This window comes from Vulpes vulpes, chromosome 4, assembly GCF_048418805.1.
Source record: "Vulpes vulpes isolate BD-2025 chromosome 4, VulVul3, whole genome shotgun sequence".
Taxonomy (NCBI): Eukaryota; Metazoa; Chordata; class Mammalia; order Carnivora; family Canidae; genus Vulpes; species Vulpes vulpes.
Window position 1 is genome coordinate 44942814 of NC_132783.1, and position 21005 is coordinate 44963818.

At 44.1% G+C, this 21005-nt stretch overlaps 1 protein-coding gene across 4 annotated transcripts in view; it reads left to right on the forward strand.

Annotated features, from left to right (window-relative positions):
• Positions 1-12017, forward strand: part of TSPAN5 (tetraspanin 5) — a 169860-nt gene extending 157843 nt beyond the window's left edge. For all 4 annotated transcript variants that reach the window (XM_072755590.1, XM_072755592.1, XM_026015605.2 and 1 more), the window contains 5 exons: positions 2787-2957; positions 5239-5364; positions 7483-7530; positions 7627-7743; positions 9816-12017. In XM_072755590.1, coding sequence (XP_072611691.1) covers positions 2787-2957; positions 5239-5364; positions 7483-7530; positions 7627-7743; positions 9816-9881 — 528 coding nt within the window. In that variant the 3' untranslated portion in view covers positions 9882-12017. The remainder of the gene's footprint in view (positions 1-2786; positions 2958-5238; positions 5365-7482; positions 7531-7626; positions 7744-9815) is intronic.
• The last annotated feature ends 8988 nt before the right edge of the window (positions 12018-21005 follow it).

Genomic DNA, 21005 nt, shown 5'->3' on the forward strand with positions numbered 1-21005 from the left:
ATATTTACAGGAGTAGTCCTTTAACATAGCTATCGTATTTGTAGTTGAAGATACGAGAGTTAACAGGCAGAAATAGATACATTTTTCTAAATTGGCACCTTAATTTATAAGGTCCCATGTTGGAAATGAAGAAACTTGTAGGGGATCCCTGGGTGGCTCAGCGCTTTAGCACCTGTCTTCAGCCCGAGGCATGATCCTGGAGTCCCGGGATCGAGTCCCACGTCGGGCTCCCTGCATGGAGTCTGCTTCTCCCCCTGCCTACGTCTCTGCCTCTCTCTGTGTCTCTCATGAATAAATAAATCTTAAAAAAAAAAAAAAAAGAAGAAGAAACTTGTATTGTTTCTTGGCTTTTAAAAATCATGGATAATACTCAAAATGGCTTCTCTATGTAGTGTAAACAATAAAAACTGGCCCAGAATATTCTTTGAGTAGGAGCTATGAAATAAGTAGGAAGCGAATGTCAACATGCCTTTAACAGCCTCAGACATCTGGGGATCCCTGGGTGGCGCAGTGGTTTGGCGCCTGCCTTTGGCCCAGGGCGCGATCCTGGAGACCCGGGATTGAATCCCACGTCAGGCTCCCGGTGCATGGAGCCTGCTTCTCCCTCTGCCTGTATCTCTGCCCCTCTCTCTCTCTCTGTGTGACTATCATAAATAAATAAAAATTTAAAAAAAAAAAAAACAGCCTCAGACATCTGATACTGCAAAGCTAGGAGATTTGCTGAGGGCAAATATGAGAGCTAAGATCATGTGAAATGGAAATAGAGCTTCCTGGTCGACTGAAGCCCTGAGATGAAGCCCACGAGTCATTCCCTTTGGGAATGGGGGAAATGAGGTCCATGGGGGCCAGGGCATACAGGTTTCTGCCAAATATTCAATACAAATTTAATTTGAACTCAATTTTGGATAAATCTATATCATAGAGCATTAAGAGAAATTCTACCAGGGTAACTGGAAAGTGAACTTGTCTTAACTTTTATGGTGATGTGAACAAAAATCTAATCAAAAATCTTGCATGATGTCTGTCATGGTATTTTGTGTGCACATGCATGTGAGCTAGCTGTGATTTTTCTCAATACAATAGTGATAACTATTGTATTTCTGTACCTAATAAAGGGAGGGGAGTTGTTTTATACTATGGGGTAGGCATTCAGTAAAAGATTTTTTTCCCCTGTCTTTTTTTCTAGATTAAGGAAATCTTACTTGAAATTATTGGCACCACTGATGATAGTTTAGATCCTAGTTCTATTGAATTCATCAAGGACAGATAACCAGGAGATCTATGGAGCCTGAAGGGTTGAGTTCTAGAGGATCTAGATTTAGAGCCTGAACCTTGGGGTCCTAGACTTTGCCAGGCACTTCTGTCTTTCTTCTACCCCTCCCCTCATGTCCACCCTCCCAGAACAGCACTTGGCACCCTGGATAAACACCGTCCAATATGTGGATGTCCCCTGTGCAATGCCCCCCCCCCCAACTACCCTCACCCCTATCCCCACCCCCACAGCACATAAGACTGTTAGGTCTTTGGAGGCAGGATTACTCCTCACTCCTTGTTTCTGCAAAGCCCACCAAATCTAGGGCCTGATCTATTATGGGTCTTTCAGATGGTTGCTGGAGGAATTTGCATCTTTTGTCTTTTTTTTTGTTTTAATAAGTAACTCTGCAGTTTCCTTTGAAGCACTCCCCCAGCATGTTTTTCTCTCAGTTGGCCCTTTGATGTGTGCTTGCGGAGCATAGAAACAGCAGACAAGGCTTTAGCCCCTCTGCCTCCTCAGCCACAGTGGCCCCCATGGCCCCCATGGCCCCCTGTCTGTCCTTACCACCAGAAACCTGCATGTTCCCTCACACCTTAATTTCTCATAATCTGTTTCAGCAAAAAAGTCGTGAAAGAGTAAAAGTGTGGGGGTGAGAGGAAGTGGAAAGAACCATGGGCGTGAACGGTACTTTGGTATAACCGAGGTGGGGCTCTTCTGAGTCTCTGAGATGAAAGGGAGATTTCTCCAGATTTATGGGCAGTCACCACATTACCTGTGGTCCCCGGCCTTCCTGTGTAAATTCTTGCTGTCTATATCAGCCAGAAATCTTCCTTCAGCTGTGGGTTGATTTTATTTAAAATCTTCCAAGCCTGGTATTTACAAAGAAAGGTAAGCAAGTTACCTAAGAAAGCTTTCAACCCGGATTTCATGATGGAAAATGATTTTCCTGTTATAGTCACCCCACACACAGACACACACAAACTTCCTCTTTGACCTCTTCATCTAAGATGAATCCATCTGCTGTTTTACTTCATAAAGAAGGTACAAAAGGGGATTAAAGCAATGTCTGAATCTGATAGGGGAGTGTGTTGCATACAGAATCAAGGCCGTAGTAACAAATGACAGTCGATGTTAAAATACTGGGATAGTTTCTCTTTTGACATTACGAGAGTTTACTAGAGGTAGGGGCAGGTCATTGTTCAAGAGCGTGGCAGTGCATGAATCTGGAGGAACTCATTAGGCCTTAATGTGAGTCTAATGAGAAATTCCTATTACCCATGTTTGCATTTAGGCTTTGTTGTTTAATTACCGAATGGACCACCAGAGCCCCTAAAATGTGATTATGAACGTTTTTAAAAAATCCTTTCTTGGAGTGTAATATTCTATTGATGTATCTTAAGAAACCGAAGATTATCTGCTTTGGACATGTGTAACAACCCAATGTAATTATAAACCTTTTAAGAAGGAACCATTTGACTATATATGATCAAAATAACCCTTTTAACTGTTCTCTGTGTGTCTTTTGTCTTAGTTTTCTGTGTTCCTGGGAATTATTTTCTTCCTGGAGCTCACTGCTGGGGTTCTGGCATTTGTTTTCAAAGACTGGATCAAAGACCAGCTGTATTTCTTTATAAACAACAACATCAGAGCGTACAGAGATGACATTGATTTGCAGAACCTCATAGACTTCACACAAGAATATGTAAGTTTAAACTTAGTTTATTTTTAAGTTGAAAGCCTTCTCAAGGAATGACCCCAGTGAACGTTACTCCTGGCTTCTGCTTGTGCCAACTGGAACCTACGTCTGACTTTGCCACATGTTTTGTTGTTGTTGGTTTACTTGTGTATTCATTATTTTCTAACCCGCTTTATGGCTTACATGATTTGTAGCCTAAGTGGCAGTGTCTTATTTTTTCACTTATCTCAATTTCTACTAAGTCCACGGGACAAAGAAAACCTCTTGAGCAATAAGATTATAATCACAGTTGCTGTTTCCCATTGGCATCTGAAGAATATTGTTTTGCTACAGGTATAACATTTTATTTGGTGTTTTATGTGGATTCTTTCTTGCTGCTTGCCCTCTTTCTGGTCAGCCTCCACACTTCACGGCTCATAATGATATACTTAGCAATAGATAATTTGTCCGCAAAGTTCCTAAAATATGCCTGTCCAAATATTATAGCCCACGCAGTTCCACACAACCAAAAGTTGAGAAACTTCCAAGCCCTGGTGGCTTCTAACAAGTGGAGAATCTGCTCGGCAGAGCCTCCAGGTTTCTGACCCTACTAGGTGATGTCATGCAAATGAAGCAGCAGATGTCCTGTTTGTCTCAGAATGCAAAATGGTATAAACAAGCGGTCAGAAATACAGATCTAGTGCCCAGATCTAATTAGCTAGGTGACCGTGGGCTAACAGAAACCTGACCTATTTCCCCAGCAGTAATATGGAAGCTACTGCTTAACTTGTGCAGACGTTAGGACACTCTAATAAGCTGCATGCGGTTTTATATTAGGCCAAAGGCGTTACTGTCCTCAGGTGGTAAGGTCTTTATTTGCATGCCCTGAGACACTGGAGAAGCTGAGCAGACCCGGACAGCGCTGTCTGGGACAGAAGTGTCCGCAGCAGGACCGGAGGGCAGACGGGGGCCCACGGACCAATGGATGTCCCCCCCCTTGGACGGCTTTCTGGGGCGAGCTGGGGGCCCCTCTGATGAAGGCAGGAGACCGCTGCATCAGCACTCGCCATAGGGAGCCCGGCCTCCTTCCTTAGGTGCTCAGGAGGGAGCTGGATTGCGCTGGTTTTGTGACTGTTCTGGAATGTGCTGCAGCTCAGGTGTGAGATGAAGCCCAGTCACCTCCGCAGCGGACCTCACTGTTCTGTTAGGTCACAAAGGATGCAGGCGCGCGCCCTGCCAAGTAGCATTGCTGACTAGTTGGCATGACAGACCTGATGAAGCTTCGTAGGCAAACCCTGAGATCCACAGCCCACGGCCTCGGAGGACCAGATGAGTCAGAAGAACACGTGTATCCACATTCTCTCGAAATGCTGTCTGCTTTATGTGGAAATGCTGTTTCATGTGATTTTCTTTTGCTGTCATGGAGTGTAATGCTTTGCAGTGGCTATTGGTCCCAAAAGCCTTAAAATGGTCAGGGCTTGATGTTTACCTAAGTCGGAGGCAGAGCTAGTCCAGCAGGGGGGTGACGAAGGGGCTTCTGGAACAAGCAGTCCTTGAACCGACCCTTTGGAGACTCACTGACTTGAACAGCTCATATTAGATATATTTTGATTAGATGATGGGATTTTTTTAAGTTGAAAATGTAAATGCGTGCTCTTAGAAGAAACTCAGAGCTGTGACGGATACCTAATGAAAAGGAAGCCTTTAGAACTCTTGGGGGTAATGAGTGTGTTCACTGTCTTGACGGTGGTGATCACAGTTTTGCGATGTATGCATATGTCAAATCTTAGAAAATTGTACACTTTAAACGTCACTTTATTATAGGTCAGTTATACCTCAATAAAAAGGATTTTCTGAAAAACCATTAAGGCTGTAGAGACCCAAATTTTTAAAAAGTAAGCCTCTAGCTTTCCCACCCACAACCCCAGTTGCCTCCTGCAGACACTACCACGGTTTAGTGTCTTTATCTTTCTAGAATGTTCCTGCCTGCACCCACACAGGCAGACCTTGTTCTGACTTGAGCCTGCCGTGCAACCCTTGCTCTGTCTGCCTTTCCCCCACCTAACACCACAGGTCTCATCAGTCCTTTAAATCAGATGCTAGCACCTCCTTACGAATCTTGAGCCTTAGTCACTCTGGAAGCTTTTCTAGGGGCCCTTTCAGTTTAGTTTGGTCTAAAACTAACTTCTGAGACAGAAAAGGAGGTTAGAGCTCTCAGGAGCTGGGCGTTGGGCATTTGGCGGTGGTGAGCGTAGGCGCCTGGTCGCCTCCAAGTCGAGAGGTTCTAATTCTCTCCTGTTTGCTCTAGTGGCAGTGCTGTGGGGCTTTTGGAGCTGATGATTGGAACCTAAATATTTACTTCAATTGCACAGATTCCAACGCAAGTCGAGAGCGATGCGGCGTGCCATTCTCCTGCTGTACTAAAGACCCGGCAGTAAGTGCCTGCTGACCATTGGGCGGCTCTGGGCATCACACGGAGAATGTGGGCTGGGGGGGCAATGAGCAGAGCAATTCTTTTCTTGAAACCTTACCTGCTTATTCCTAATTGTAGCTCCTCTCGGGGACATAGGGCTCAGATCTCCCCAGTAGGAGTAATGATCGCTGACGTTAATTTAGCAGCGCACGCTGGTCTCTGTTCTCAGCCTTCTTGTGAGTTGGCTCAATTAAATTCAGAACCTTCCTGTTGGCAGCACCACCATCATCTTCCGTCTTTGGGTGAGATGGAGGCCCATGGAGTTTTAGTAACTTGCCCGAGTTCCCATTGCTAGCAAGGGACAGACTGAGCTTTAGACCCGGAAAGACTACCTAAAGTGCCTGTTATTCCTTCTGTGTGAGAGGGACAGGCCCAGGTGAGAGTTGTCTGCTTTGACTAGGGGTCAGTAACCCTTTGCTTCCTGACTTGCTTCTGGGGAAAATATTAGGGATAGGAGAAGAGTTTGAGGCAAGATAGGGCTAGCCTACCTGTGTAGGAAGACCGCAGCTGTCTGGGTTCTCGGTTGTGATGATGATGATAACGGCAGTTTGTATTTTATTTAAGAAAAGAAAAAGCATTAAACCCACTCATAACCCTTTCACCATGGGTTTGGTTGTATTTAGGGTCACATCATATCACTGTATGTAGGATGGCTTAAAATGCAAGTGTCTTGTTGTCAGTTAAAAGCCAGGAGTGAGGGGCACCTGGATGGTTCAGTCGGTTAAGCATCTGCCTTTGGCTCAGGTCATGATCTCACAGACCTGGGATTCAGCTTCATGTCTGGCTCCCTGCTCAGTGGGGAGTCTGCTTCTCCTTCTCCCTCTGCCCCTCCCCCATGCTCATGCTTGCTCAGTCTTTAAAAAATAAATAAATAGAAAGCCAGGGGTGAGTGTTGGAACAAGTGCGAGAATATGTTTCTGCACATGTCTATTCCATGCTCTTTGGCCTCCCGAGTTATCAGTCTGGACCAACCCCCAGACCCTCCCCAATCCCCAGACCACCCTTCCTGAAATCAGGCGGAGCCCAGTGGGTGCTAATGAGTTCAATGGCCATTTCCCCCATGTAAGGTGGAGGTTGTGGGGCTCTTTCAAGGGCCCATGGTCTTGAGGTGAAACAGTAGCCCTCTGGGGGCCTCAGAGGGGTCTCTGAGCTGTTACTCTTGGTCTGAAAGAGGCCAAGAATCAGAAAGGACTGTGCTTCCTAGCTCTGAGACCTTGCCAGGAAACCCACCTTTCCCACTGGCTCATTTCTTGCTTTCCTCTGAGAGAGGACCAAAAGATGGGAGAGTGCTCAGCACAGAGCCCTGGGTGTCCACTCAGGTGGCCTTGCGCTGACCAGTAGGTACAAACTGCTCTGTCTCCAGCTCCAGCTGTCTGATGGAATGTGCTAACATTTCGTCAGAAGAATTATGAAGAGTGTCAGAAGGCATTATGCCTCCCCTTTCAACTACGGATACTCTGGGTAGAGATTTCTCATTCCATAAATGCCAAGCTAATAAAATCTACCCTATACCCTGCAGAGGGGAAAAATAAACAAACCTAAGACAGGAGAGAACCCATGTTTCTGATGAGGCCTGTGAGATGTCAGGATATCTGTCCATGTGATAGGTTGTCAGGACGCTGTTCTGTTTCTAATTATTAAAGTGTAATGCATTCTCATCGAAAAACCATTTAAATGATACAGAAGTATATAGATTAAGAAGTAGAAGTTCCCCCAAAAGACCATAAGTGAAGATAGTCATTGTGGGCTTTCCCCACAGTTTTATCTCTGTCTCAGTTTTCTCACCCCTTTAAGTTTAAGCTTCCTGAGATTGTCAGTAACGTGCTTGGTATCCTTATCTTGCCTGAGCCTCAGTTTTCTTCTTCTGGAAAAGAGGGCATACTTTAATACCTACTTCTGAGGATTGTTATAATAATTACTTGGGATAATCAAAGTGTTTATTTAGCCTAGTGCCTAGGACATCCGCATGCCCAAGTATGCATTCGATGAAGGACACTTAATGGAGCTGATCTGCTAAGTCTTCAGCAGGCTTCCTGTCTATTGAGTGAATTTCACTTTTCTGTTTTCTCTCTCTACCAGGAAGATGTCATCAACACTCAGTGTGGCTACGATGCCAGGCAAAAACCAGTAAGTGGAATCTCATCTTGTCACTTAGCACAAAGGGTGTTGGAAGAGCTTTTGAACTTGCATGGTGACGCTGTGCTCTCCTCTTCCCTTGTGAAGGAAGTTGACCAGCAGATTGTAATCTACACAAAAGGCTGTGTGCCCCAGTTTGAGAAGTGGTTGCAGGACAATTTAACCATCGTGGCTGGTATTTTCATAGGCATTGCATTGCTACAGGTAAGACAAGGCTCCTTTATGGATGTCACAGGGAGATGATGCCCTGGGAGAGCCCTCCCCCATGACAAGAGCTCTGCTTAATCACCTTAATGTCACAGTTTTTAAGACACTTGGAGGGCTGGGGAACAGACCTAAACTATGTGGTTTGTATTTTATTTAAAGCCCTGATTTTAGATGCTATTATCCTGAAATTCTTCAGGAAATCTTTTTTTCCTTTTCACAGTGGAGAAATCGATTGGGTCAGCAATTGCCTACTGGTATTCCAGTGTTTCCATGGGCAAAATAATACTGCACTGTGACAGGTGGGGCAGGTAGGAATGGTCGGATAGATACCACTGGCAAGATTAAGACTTTTTAAGAGTTTCACAGATATCCTGTGTTCTTTTTTCTCTCTGGACCGCCTGTCAAAGTGTTAAGTGAGAGGAGGAAGCACCCATTTTCCCTCCTAAGCAGCCCCAAAAGCTAGGATTTTTATTTTGTGAAGATACAGTACTTTTCTTAGAGGATTGCAAATGGGGCATTGCGGTTGAAAGAAATTAAAGATCAAAATAAATGGAAAACCATTCCACATTCATAGATTGGAAGACTTAATATGGTTAAGGTGACAGTACTCATCAAATTGATCTACAGGTTCAATGCAATCCCTATCAAAATTACAACTGTCTTTTTTTGCAAAAGATGGACAAGATCTATCCTAAAGTTCATGTGGAAATGCAAGGGACCAGAATAGAAAAAACAATCTTAAAAAGGAACAAAGATGGAGAATTCACACTTTCCAGTTATAAACTTATTACAAAGCTCTAATGATCAAGGTAGTACATAACACTGAACATACAGATCGGTGCAATAGAATTGAGAGTTAGAAATTAGGCCTATATCTGTGGTCTGTTGATTTTTGAAAGGGAACTAGGATCGGTCAATGGGGAAAGAATAGTCTTTTCAACAAATGGTGCTGGACCAACTGGATATCTATACAGAAAAGAATGAATTTGGTCCCCTACCTCACACCATATATATAAATTAGCTCAAAACAGATCAAAGACCTGAACTTATAAGCTTCTGTGCTGAAAAGGATACTATTAAGCAAGAGAAAAGACAACCCACAAAATGAGAGAAAATATTTGCAAATCATTTTGTCAATAGAGATCTAGTGTCTAGAATATATAAAGAGCAAGTTAACAATAAAAAGACAAACCCAAAGAAAAGATGGGCAAGGAATTTGAATTAGATATATCTCCACAGAAAGTATAAATAGCAAATAAGCACATGGAGAGATGCTGATCATTAGATATTAGAGAAATTCAAATCAAAACCACAGTGACCTAACACTTCACGCATACTAGGATGGATATACGTAAAAAGGAAGACAGTAACAAATGTTGGCAATAATGTGGAGAAATGGGAATCCTTGTACATTGCTCAAGGATGAATGAAAACAGTAGTCACTGTGGAAAAGAATTTGGCACTTCCTCAAACTTAAATGGAGTTCACGTGGGACCCAGCAGTTCCACTTTCAAAAGAATCGAAGACCTGTTCACCAGGAAGTTGTATGGGAACATTCATAGCAGCACTATTCATAATAGCCCAAAAGCGGAAACAGTGTAAATGTCCTTCAACTGGTGAAGATAAATCTACAATATTATTCAAGCCATCAAAAGGATTGTGCTACTGGTACAAGCTACTATATGGATGAAACTCAAAAACATTTTGCTGTGTGAGAGCAGACTGAGGCAAAAGGCCACATATTACATGATTGCGTTTATATGAAATGTCCAAAATAGGCAAATCATAGAGAGAGAAGGTAGATTAGTGGTTGCCAGGGATGGGGGAATGGGAATTCCTGCTAAAGGCTACAGAGTTTCTTTTCAGCATAGTGAAATGTTCTGGAATTAGATAGCGGTGATAGTTGCACATCCTTTTGAATACACTAAAAATCACTGAAGTATATTCTTTAAGAGGACATATTTTATAGTCTATGAGTTATATGTCAATTTAAAATATCAAAGATAAGAAAGGAGGGGATTCATTGGCCAAGTGAGCTTCACTGTTTGACTCTCTTCTTCCTTTCTCAGATTTTTGGGATCTGCCTGGCTCAGAACTTGGTTAGTGATATTGAAGCTGTCAGGGCTAGCTGGTAGAGCCCTGCAACACTGCTGTGAGACACTGGACAGACCCGGCCTTCCCGACCCTCCGGCGTGCCCAGCTCAACCCATGCTGCACGGACCCTGATCACAGGCATCCTGCAATCCCACCGGATGGAGCTGCCAAGAACTTGGTTTGGGGCGGGTACCACTGGCAAATGCTGCTCACTGACAGAATTAAAATATAACCAGTATGAAAGTCATTGCGCCGTGAATCTCTACTGTAGCCATGAATTTCTGGATGGTTGGATACTCACCAAAAAAGAAAAAAAGGGAGCGTGAGGGACCCAGATGTCCTTGAATTTGTGGAACGAGCAGTCTTGTTCTCTACTTCAGTAATTGGAGGGCTGGGAGAGGCAGTTTTTGCTCTTCATCACACCTTGAAGGGACTTTCTATTCCATGGCCTGAAGGGGAGTTGCATTTTTCTAAAACTCAACCCCTTACCTGGGAGGGCTGTGGGGTTTTTGGCACCCCTTCACTGTACATTTCAGGGAACTGTTGACAACCATCATCCCAAGAAGAAACAGCTTGTCTTTGGGTTCAGATTTTGTGATCGCATTCCACGAGTACTGTGAGTGGGCTCGCCGGGTCTCTCCCGCAGTGTCTCTTAGAAGAGGGGGTTGTATTCCATGTGCGTGGAGTTAGGGCCTTGGAACACTTCATGATGCTGAGTTTTAGCAGGACAGATTGTTGTTCTAAATAGGCCTGAGCTTTATTAATGAAATTCAAGGAGAAAATGAGGTTAATGAAGAGATATTAATTAATACCCCTCACCCTAGCCCACCAAACTGGTTGTTGGATTCTTGGAAACTGGAATATTCTGGGTTTTGTTCTGCTTTTTTGTGTGTGTTTCTGTTTTTGTCTCCCCAAAATGAGAGCTAGGATACACTTTCTCTTCAAGAGTTTTCTTACTCAGCTCGAATATTAATTTTTTGGTATAAACTCCCTGCATGACCTGTGAATCTCAATCTACCAGTTCCTTTTCCTGCCATCTTTCCTACAAACATTTACAAGCATTATTTGTCAGCATTTATTTCATAGGTTCACTGCCTTGAGAGGTGTGGCGTGTCCTCCCTGGCTGGGAGGGGACCGGCCATGCCACTGCAAATGCTTCCATGGACTCAACAATCCCTTTACCCCATCAGTCTCTGGGGCCTCGTTCTGTAGCCATCCCCCCCCCCCCCCTTCTCTTTGAATGGACTTGAACCTAATTCTGAAACAGTGTTGACACAATCAAAAAACTTCTAATTTTTTTTTTCCCTCTTTCTTATTTGGTTTTAGTTTGCTTTTATTAAACAACAAAAGTGCATGGCCAGAGCTCCTTCGGTTCTCATAGTGCAGACTAACCATCAGGATGGTAACAAAGCACAAATACTTTGGAAGGAAATGCATTGATGGGGCAAGTGTTCTGTGACCCAAGGTGGGAAACCACTTCCAGGTGCTGCCACTCACCCCTGTCCCCACTAAAGTGGAGAGGGATGAATTTTGCCCCCAGATTTGAAACCAACTGGTATCTCCCAGGATGTCACTCTCCCAGGGAGCAGATATTAGCCTGTGGAATGCTGGGAAAACCACAGGTCTATTTTGCGGTGATGACACACTTGCCAACACAAAACTGGGCAGCCAGCTAGCACGCTGTATGGAAATTGAGCAAGATTTTCTATTTTAGCCTCATGTTGCATCGCTGTGGCTGATGAACATGTTAAATCTGCTCGGAGAAAGGACAAAAATTCTTTGAAAATTGTCTCCACAGTGTGGGTGTATGTGTGTGGCTGCATGTGTGTTTTTGTGTCTCTGTATAGTTAGAGATGTTCATTCCATATTCTGACTGTAAGATGATTTTATGTCATCTCTGCCCCCACACAGTTGTCATTCTGTAATGTCATTCCAACATGGAGAAGACTTGAGCCCTGCAGTTGGCACTCTTGTCTTTTTTTATTACCTCATTCTCCAGTGAACTCCATCCGACCAGTTGATGCAGAATCAGGTGAGATTCCCTCCCTTTGGCACATCCAGTGAAAGGCCAAATGGCAAGGCCAAGTGAGTTCTAAATTTTAATTAATCACCCTTTATTTTTTACACTCGAGAGTGGTTGTAATTAAGGCTGTCATTAATAAACTGGTTCTACCTTACATGGAGTTATGTCTTTCTTCATTACTTGTCTTGGAATTGCAAAATTCTCTAATCCAGTGGTTCTCAGACTTTAGCATGCATCGGAATCAACCGGAGGGCTTGTTGCAACAGATTACTGTGTTTGCTCCACTCCCAGAATTTCTAATTTAGGAGGGCTGGGGTGTGGTACGAGAATGTGCATTTCTGAACAAGTTCCCAGGTCATACTGTTGCTGTGTGTCTTGGAGGCACAGCCTGAGAAGCATTGCCGTGATGGGTTCTCTAAAGGGGAAGGGAACCTTTGTGCTGCTGGAAGCAGATAGCCGGGTATGTAGGAGATCTCTGTCCTTGAGGTCACTGTCTGCTGGTCGCAATCACTTGGAGACCATGTAGAATGCAGATTACCAGGCCTTACCCCCAGCAGTTTTGAAGCAGGTGAGCCAGAGCCTATTGTTGTTAAGAAGCTGTCATTAAAAATTTAATACACAGTGAGATTTAGGACTCATTATCTTGATATCCACATCTTTCTTCTAAGAAAATTTCTAGGAGCTCCTGAGAACAAGAATCTTAAAAACATTTGAGAAGTGCCACATAAATGTCCTTTCATTATGAATGATCCCTGTAGAATGACTTGTCTTTAAAACTGTTAGGGGCCTTTTTTTCCCAACATCAAATGAAAACAAAATTGTAAGGTTCATATACTATTCTCAGACCCAAGTATGTCCCAAGATTTGTTTGAGAAACGTTTTACTTCATTTCCCTGGATATTTGAGTCCAAAATAGTATTTTGACTTTAAAGAAATTTGTCAGTGGCAGTTGGAGATAAAACAATCCCTACTGAGTTTTCTTAGCTGTGCTGTAGAGATCATCTACTATATGAGGTAGGTGACCCTCCCTGCTCACAGCAAAGCCAACAAAGAAAAATAAAGATGCTCAGAAGTGAAAGGATGCTTTATCGAGAAAACTCAAAATTTACAGGAAGTTTCTTCTGCGTTTTAGAAGGTGGACTCTGGAGGATGATTACGTCCCTATCTCTGTTGTTTGGTTATGACAAACACCATTGCTTCCATGATTTAAAAATATCTAACGCAGTTTTAAAAAATGAACCCACGAATTACAGTAGAATTTTGCATCATGCAGCACTTAGAAGAGAGGTCCCTTTATGTTTTGTTCCTCCTTTCTTCTCCCAAGGAATAAATCCTTTTGTTTCCTGTCAGCCTTCTTCCTGCTGCAGGTCCCAGGCATCCTTCAAGGGGGTTCTGGAAGGTGTCTCCTGGCCTTATTGTGCAGAATGTTTTCTCACTCGTGCCCTATGGTGGGGGTGGGGGGGGGTGCAGGAGGGGAGCAACCCTGCAGCTCCCTGAAGTCCCTCTGCAGTTTCCGGCTTACTTGGACAGGAGCCCTGGGAAGCTGGTGGGCTGAACAATGCGGAGCCAGAGCCCAGTGACCTGGCTGTGCCTCCACAGCTCTCTTTGTCATTTATTCGGCGAAGCCCTATTTCTCCAGGGAAATCCTGTTTGGACCTCCAAGGAAGGACCGGAAACCTCTCCATAAATGCGGGCCAAAGGGGGTTTGTGGCCAGCACTCTCCAGTGAGGTCATGGGGCTAAGCCTTGTCTTGGAGAAGGAAAATGCAGTGTTTGCCTGGAAAGGCACTATTTGGGGCTTCCTGGTGACATAATAAAATCTCTGTATGACCACAGATAAGGCAGATGTATCTGGGTGGGGGTAGAGGGCAGAGGAGAGAAGCCATCCTTAGACTTCCCTTTGCCTTCTCTCTTTTTTGGAGGAGTTTGAGACAAAGGTAGAGTTTATAAAATTATATAAGTCCTAGTTTTTAGGACTTCTTTAATGTGAGGAATTAAATACAGCTTCCTTTGGATTGTTCATGCCGAGTAGTTCTCTTAATGAGCGGGGCACCCGTGGCAGGAAGCCCGAGTTCGTCCACTCCTGCTATCCATTAACCCAAACCAAAGGCCTTGCGACCTGCCCTGGCCAGTGCAATGTTTTCCTTTCCTTCCAGGAACTCCCACCCGGAGAAAACCTAAGGGAAGTGCAGGTCACTTTATGGGTTTCACACCGTGTAAGATAGACTCCAAGAAGGAAGCATCATGCAAACAAGATAGTGCGTCCCATGTTGTCGCTCCTCATCAAATGTGGACTTGTGCACTGTAGGTGGAAGAAAGCCACCTTTTAAATCCGGAGCTTACCTTTGTGTATGAACTTTTGCAGAACAAATGGTTTGACAGGTACGTTTTAATGGCCTGCCCCCTAGTGGTGACCATGTAAAACAACTGCCTGGAGTTGGAATCGTAACTGCAGGAATGAGAGGACTCTTCAGAGGAACTTGTGCTTTAGAAGAAACTTGAGGGTTATGCGGCTCTATTTGGTGTGCCTCGGCTGGGTAGGTCTTTCATTCCCTTTACATACTCCTGAGAATGACAGAGCTTGTTTTGGAAAGTGAGAGTGCAGGGTGTTTGGCTCTCTTCACCATCTATGTCCTGACCTTGCTTCTGGGACTTTAACTTTAGAGCGCCCCACGGCAGGGGGCCTGCAGGTGGTAGGTGGGCCCTGCCTTGCCGCCAGGACTCAGACACGGTTTATAGAAGAGGTGGTGGCTGTCTAAAACCGCTCGTCTGCCAGGCAGGCAGTTCTCCTGAGGCAATGAATATGACATCTCTTGTATATTCCTCTGCAAGCCCCCATGTGGATCACCTGGGGTTTGCTTTGATCTGAGAATCCGCAAGTTTGATTTTAAAGAAGATTGGTAGGGTGTGGGGGTGGTCTGGATCACCACCCATACCTCGTGTTTTAGGAGTCTGTCAGGGGCTGAAACTGCCTTTCAAAAATTCATATACAGAAGTCCTAACTCCAAAACAGCAGAAGGTGACCTTATCTGGACATAGCGTTGTGGCAGGAGCAATTGGTGAGATGAGGTCATACTAGAGTAGGATGGGTCTTATCAAAAGGGGGAATTTGGACGTGGATACACGCTGAGGCAGATTGCTCTGTGGACATGGAATGCCGAAGACTGCCAGAAAGCCACCAGCGGCTTGGAGGGAGGCATGGCATGGATTTTCCCTCAGAGCCTCCAGAAGCAACCAATCCTGCCAATGCCATTGGACTTTCACACTCCAGATGTGAGACAATTTCTGTGGCTTAAGCCACCGATTTTGGGGTACTTTGTCACTACAGCCCTAGCGAACAAATACAGTTGGATTGCCTAGTGCTGGTTTTCAGGGTAGCAGTGGTAGGACTGCCCTGAGGTCCCTATGCTGCTTTTCACCGGTAGAATGATCAGTGGGTAGGTGCTCGGGCCAGAGGCCTCCCCATTATTATTTAAATGGACGCATCTGAACAGGGTGCTGGGTGCTCTCTCTGGGCTCGAAAATAGTCTCAACATGTTTTATGGGGACATAAACCTAGGGAATGCTCGATTACATTATGGTTGAGGATGGTGGTCCTGCAGTCTGTATTTAAGTAAATGATCTTATTTTTTTTTAAGATTTTTTTATTATTATTATGTTTATGATAGTCACATAGAGAGAGAGAGAGAGAGAGAGGCAGAGACATAGGCAGAGGGAGAAGCAGGCTCCATGCACCGGGAGCCTGACATGGGATTCGATCCCGGGTCTCCAGGATCGCGCCCTGGGCCAAAGGCAGGCGCCAAACCACTGCGCCACCCAGGGATCCAAGTAAATGATCTTAAATATAACTTGTTAGGGCAATTAAAGCCTTATAAATAAAATAGCTGTATTTCCAAGATGTGTGCTTTCTTTAAGTCTTGTTGCTTTGTAACCGAACGAGCCCACTGGTTCACGGACACGCCGCTAGAAGATGGGACCAGAGCGAATGGGTCCTCACTCTCTCGCAGTCACAGGCGGGTCTATCCAAGTGTCCTATGTTCCAGGCACTGTGCGCTGAGCACTCTGCCTAGGGTATGGAGAAATGTAAACTGAAGGGGAGAAAAACCCCTAACACATGGAAAATCTAGACTTCATCCCGAGTTAAATGGCTATCTTCCACAGTGGTGCTGGCCCAGATGGGAAGAAGGAACACAGGGCAGTGGAAGAAGGCGTCATGGAGGAAGACCCGCTTGACTGGGGCCCCCAGCCAGCCGAGGAAGCCATCCCGGGGCAGGAGCCAGAAGGTGAGTGCTGCTGGGCAGGTGTGGAAGCCCCAGGAGTGGGGAAGTCAAGCACACAGAGTCTTAGAATTGTGGCCCCGGCCCTGGCATGTGTCAGGGCCTCATACTTACTGAATGAGGAGGTGGGGGTGGGGGGGCGACTGAAGTGATCGGTAGCCACCATCCTTCTGGAATGAAGAGGTGTCTGAATGAAGAGTAGGATTTTTGATAAAGCGGGACAGTGTCTGCAGGCACAGAAAACCTGGTTTTTGGTTAGAATACTTTAAAAATCAGTCCAAAAATTTGCCAAAATTGTCAGTCAAAGTAGTTTGTGGAGAGCAAATAAAATAATAGCCACAACACCTGTGCCCTCCCATGAAGTCACTGAAACTTTACAGATCAAATGGCCTTAGATCTCTGTAGGGCAGCAGTAAATGCCTTATTTTCTCCTTGTTTTGGAAACCAATTGTTTCCTCTGTCCAGTTCCACCGTCCCTGTGAAATTTTATGACCTGGGAGCTGTCAGGGTGAGCATCAGCAGCAGGTTGTTGCAGCAGCAGCGGTGGGGGTGGGGGTGGGGGGTAGTGGAGACGTTGCATCGAAGCACGTGGACAGTCTTGTTTTTTTCAGGTTGAAGCCAGACCTCTGCCTGAAAGCAATAGGTTCTCAGCAATAGATGCATATTAGAATCACCTGGGAACATCAGACGCCATCAACTCAAAACAAAAACAAGCCCAAAACACCATCATGCATTTTTAAGCTCCCAGTTCATGCCTACTGTACTGTCAGGGTTTCTCATATTTTCATGTTACACGAATCACCTGGGTCCCCTTAAATCACCTGGGTCTGATTTAGCAGGTCTCTTGAGTGGGGGTGGAGTTCCTGGTTCCAGCAGGCCCCAGATGACACTACTGTCATCTGTAAACCACACTTTGAGAGGCAAAGACAATCAGTCGGTAGGCCTTATTTACAGCAGTGCAAAATTTATGCCTTATCATTGACATTTCTAGGTGACATCTTTCCTAAAGCTACTAAGTTGAAATTTTCAGGCCTGGGAAGGAAAGCGCAGGGTGACAGTAAATAGGCAGCATGTGTCTATTTGCCAAATGTATCTTATACTGATTACAAGAGGAAAATCTGCTCAATGCAGGAAACACAGGAAAACAGAAAAGTATAATTTTTATTTTTGTATATATTTTATATTTTTAACATCTAAAGGTCTAACTGGTATAGACCCACAAATTAGTGTATGTCTTTCCATGACTTTTTTGTTTTAAATGGTTTAATGTTGTTTATACTGTTTTAGAGTCTGCTTTCTTCAAAATAGAACATTTTCATGATCGGTTAATATCTTATACAATAAACATTTTTATGGGTCAGATAGTATTCTATTGTTTAGATCAGGGCAAAATGAAGGCAGTTTTGGGGGGTTCCCAAGACCCTCTCAAAGAGTCCATTATGTCAACACTATTTCATAATTACACTCTGACATTTCCTCTTTAATACCCTTCCAGAGTGCACAGTGGAGATTTTCAGAGACTGCAAGAGGTGATGATGCCCGCACTCTGACAACTAATGGAGTGTATACTTAGTATTTTTGTTCTTTAAACATTTCTCCCTTTTAATTTTTAGTATAGTAAATATTCTTAGAAATAACCCATACAAACCACAGTTACTTGGGGCCTCAACCATTCTTAAGTGTAAAAGGATCCTGAGGCCAAAAAGTTTGAGAAATGCTGGTGTAGATAAACTAAGCAACCAACCATCACTATTGGAAAGTTAGGCTCTTCCCAGCTAAATAAAGTTGCAATCAACTTTCTGTCCTTTTTATTTTTTTAAGATTTTATTTATTCATGAAAGACACACAGAGAAAGGCAGAGATACGGGCAGAGGGAGAAGCAGGCTCGTGGCTGAGCAGGGAGCCTGATGTGGGGCTCAATCCCAGGACCTCAGGTTCACAACCTGAGCTGAAGGTAGACGGTCAACCACTGAGCCACCAAGTTGCCCCTGCAGTCACCTTTCTTAAACAATTCTTATATTTAGCAAATTGATAGACCCCCTAATAGTAGAAGGACGGTATCAGAGGATTAGACACATCTAATTTGTGTTATCTACAGTTAAGCCTTATTTAAAGCTGCGCAAAGTCAATACCTTATCATTGACATTTAAATTTTAAAATAAAAATTGTTAATTTTGTCAGGATTTGCACCTAAAAATCAAAAGAGGAAAATTATGCCTTTTATCTGTTCCAAATTAGCATTTATGTTAACCTAATAAAATATTAGAACACCAATTACTTCACTGCCCAAATCTGTTGCAATGGAGGTATTTGCCACTGAGACATCAGAAGTTCAGAGCAGTGCGGTCCTCCTCCACCATCTGCTCAGTGTGAGAACATGAATGAGAAAATGGCTCTCGAGGGTATGTCATACTTTTAGGAAATACCATCTCAGGACTCTGGCTTCAAGTCCTAATTTAATTTCTACTATTGCTTTTGTTACTCTGCTTCCTCAAACAATTGCTAATGCTGGCTCTCAACACGTGTCTTTTGAGCCACATGTATTTTAAGTGTTCTACTCAATTTTAGGATGAGCAAGGGGAGAGAGAGTACTAAAACAGATATGAAGTGGCAGCCCAGGTGGCTCAGCGGTTTAGCACTGCCTTCAGCCAGGGCCTGATCCTGGAGACCCAGGATCGAGTCCCATGTCGGGCTCCCTGCATGGGGCCTGCTTCTCCCTCTGCCTGTGTCTCTGCCTCTCTCACTCTGTGTCTCTCATAAATAAATAAATAAAATCTTAAAAAAATATATAACAGATACGAAGAGCCAGGTCTTACTCATTCACTTGGATGCTAAGGAAAGCCTTCATGAGATGTTGATTCCTTTATGGACTTTGTCATGGAAAGAACTGGAGTCAAACTGGGCATTGGGATATATGCCTTAAATACTCAGTCTCTGTGACTAGGAGGCTGGTCACTCACTAAGCCCAAAGTATGCTTTTGTTAAAAAAAAAAAAAAAAAGTCAACTGAGTTTTAAAGATCTTACTGACTTTATTCAATGATTCAGGTTGAAGAACTGGGCAGTGTCTTTCTAGCACATAGAAAGGAGCTCAGAGTTGCTATACAAAATGAAAGACTTCTAGTGGCAGAAGAGTGGGAACAGGAAGTTATATTAGCAAAATGCAGATTGGCTGTGGGAAGGTCACTTTCCTTTAGAGGATGGCAGAAGTCTGTCAGGCACATTAGCTCACTCGTGGGATTAGGTAATTCCTGGTTGACTGGTTTAAGATTCCATTTCTGGGTGATGCCAAAACTGTAATTGTCTTGGTTTGGTGTCTCCATTTTACACCCATTTTCTTGTTTTTAATATTGTGCAATCTACACGCAGTAAAAACTCTTCAGGTTGCTTTTATGAGAAAAAGGAAACCCATTTGTGGTAAAGGAAGAAGGTCACAGACTGTGTATGTACTACTTAGAGCTTGGTCACCGCCCATGGTGGAACCTTGGACACACTCACTACTTTCTCTCCCACCTTCAGTGCCTTCCCTTATAAGATGGAGATAGTGGTACCTACACCATGGGATGAAAAGGGTCACACCGCTCTTCTTCCCCAAGCTCTATGCATGTCCTAGACCTCACCTAAAAATTGGCTTTCTCAGGGAGGTTCGGTCAGAATTCAGGACCCTCTCTCTGCTCCAAGACAGACTCTCCAATACTCCCTTTTAAAGTACTCTTAACACTCGAACTCCCTTGAACTTTGTCTTTTTTCCATGGACTTGGCCTACATTGTTAACTTCTATGTCTCAAAGACCTAGACATTCATGAGGCTGCTTTTTTGAACATGTCAATAGAGGATGAGACTAACTTTGTTTCTGGGTAGAGAGTATATGCTCACCTACGGGATGGACTTTCGTTCTGTAAAATAGGTCTCCACTCCCCTGTAAGATGGTTTTTTTTCAAAGATAGACTGACCCTGACAAGTGCCAGACAACTCTGGATGAGCTCAGGCCTTTGTTCAGCCCTCCTAGGGCACCTCCTCTCCCCACCCTCCAATCCTATTTAAGTATCGAATAGGAAAGGCACATATGGTGAGGATCAAGCCTTGGAAGAAACTATTTTGCTAATGAATTCTGAGTTTCTCCCAAGTTTGAAGGATTTTGGAACCAACTTTTTTTTTGAAATAGCTTTGTTGCTGGGAGGGGGGATCAACATTAAACTGAGGAAGACTCTTGTGGGATTGCCAGATCAAATTGAGATCTTCATGAGTATAGGTTCAAATAGTAAGAGTATTTGTGCTGGACTAGATGGTCATCCTTCAGGTGTCCAGAGGGTGGGGAGAGAAACCACCCTTTCCCCAGACAAGAAGTCATGAGTCCTCACATGGAAAGGCTGTAAGCTACGTGTGGACACATGGAAAGCTGAAGAGAAAGGCCATATGCTTATTATGGGTGCAGTCACTCCCTTTGCCTTCTCTAGAAGCTAAAGGCTCCAAATCATCAGCAAGAGTCTCCTGATGTCTGGACTTTCCATCAGGGTGACAATGCTATGGACAATCGTTGTATCTGGGGTTGTGCCCAATAAGACTGAGCAAGCGTGAGGATATTCAGGTGATATCACCAGAAGATGTGTCCAGACTAACTATTCTAGGTAGTTTAGGGTGGCAGAAAGTTCTCTGACCATTCTGGGAGATGTTTACCTTATTAGACCACATCTGGAGTAGAACAGCTCAGGGAGTCCGCTTGTTCTAAGTACAGTGATTTACTTGGCAAGTGATAATTGATCCCTGGGTCAGAACTTAGTGGCCTCAAAAAAGGATGAAGGTTGAATGATGATCCTGGGTTATTGATGCAGTAAATGGCCACCTGCTTGTCCAAATAGGCTAATTTT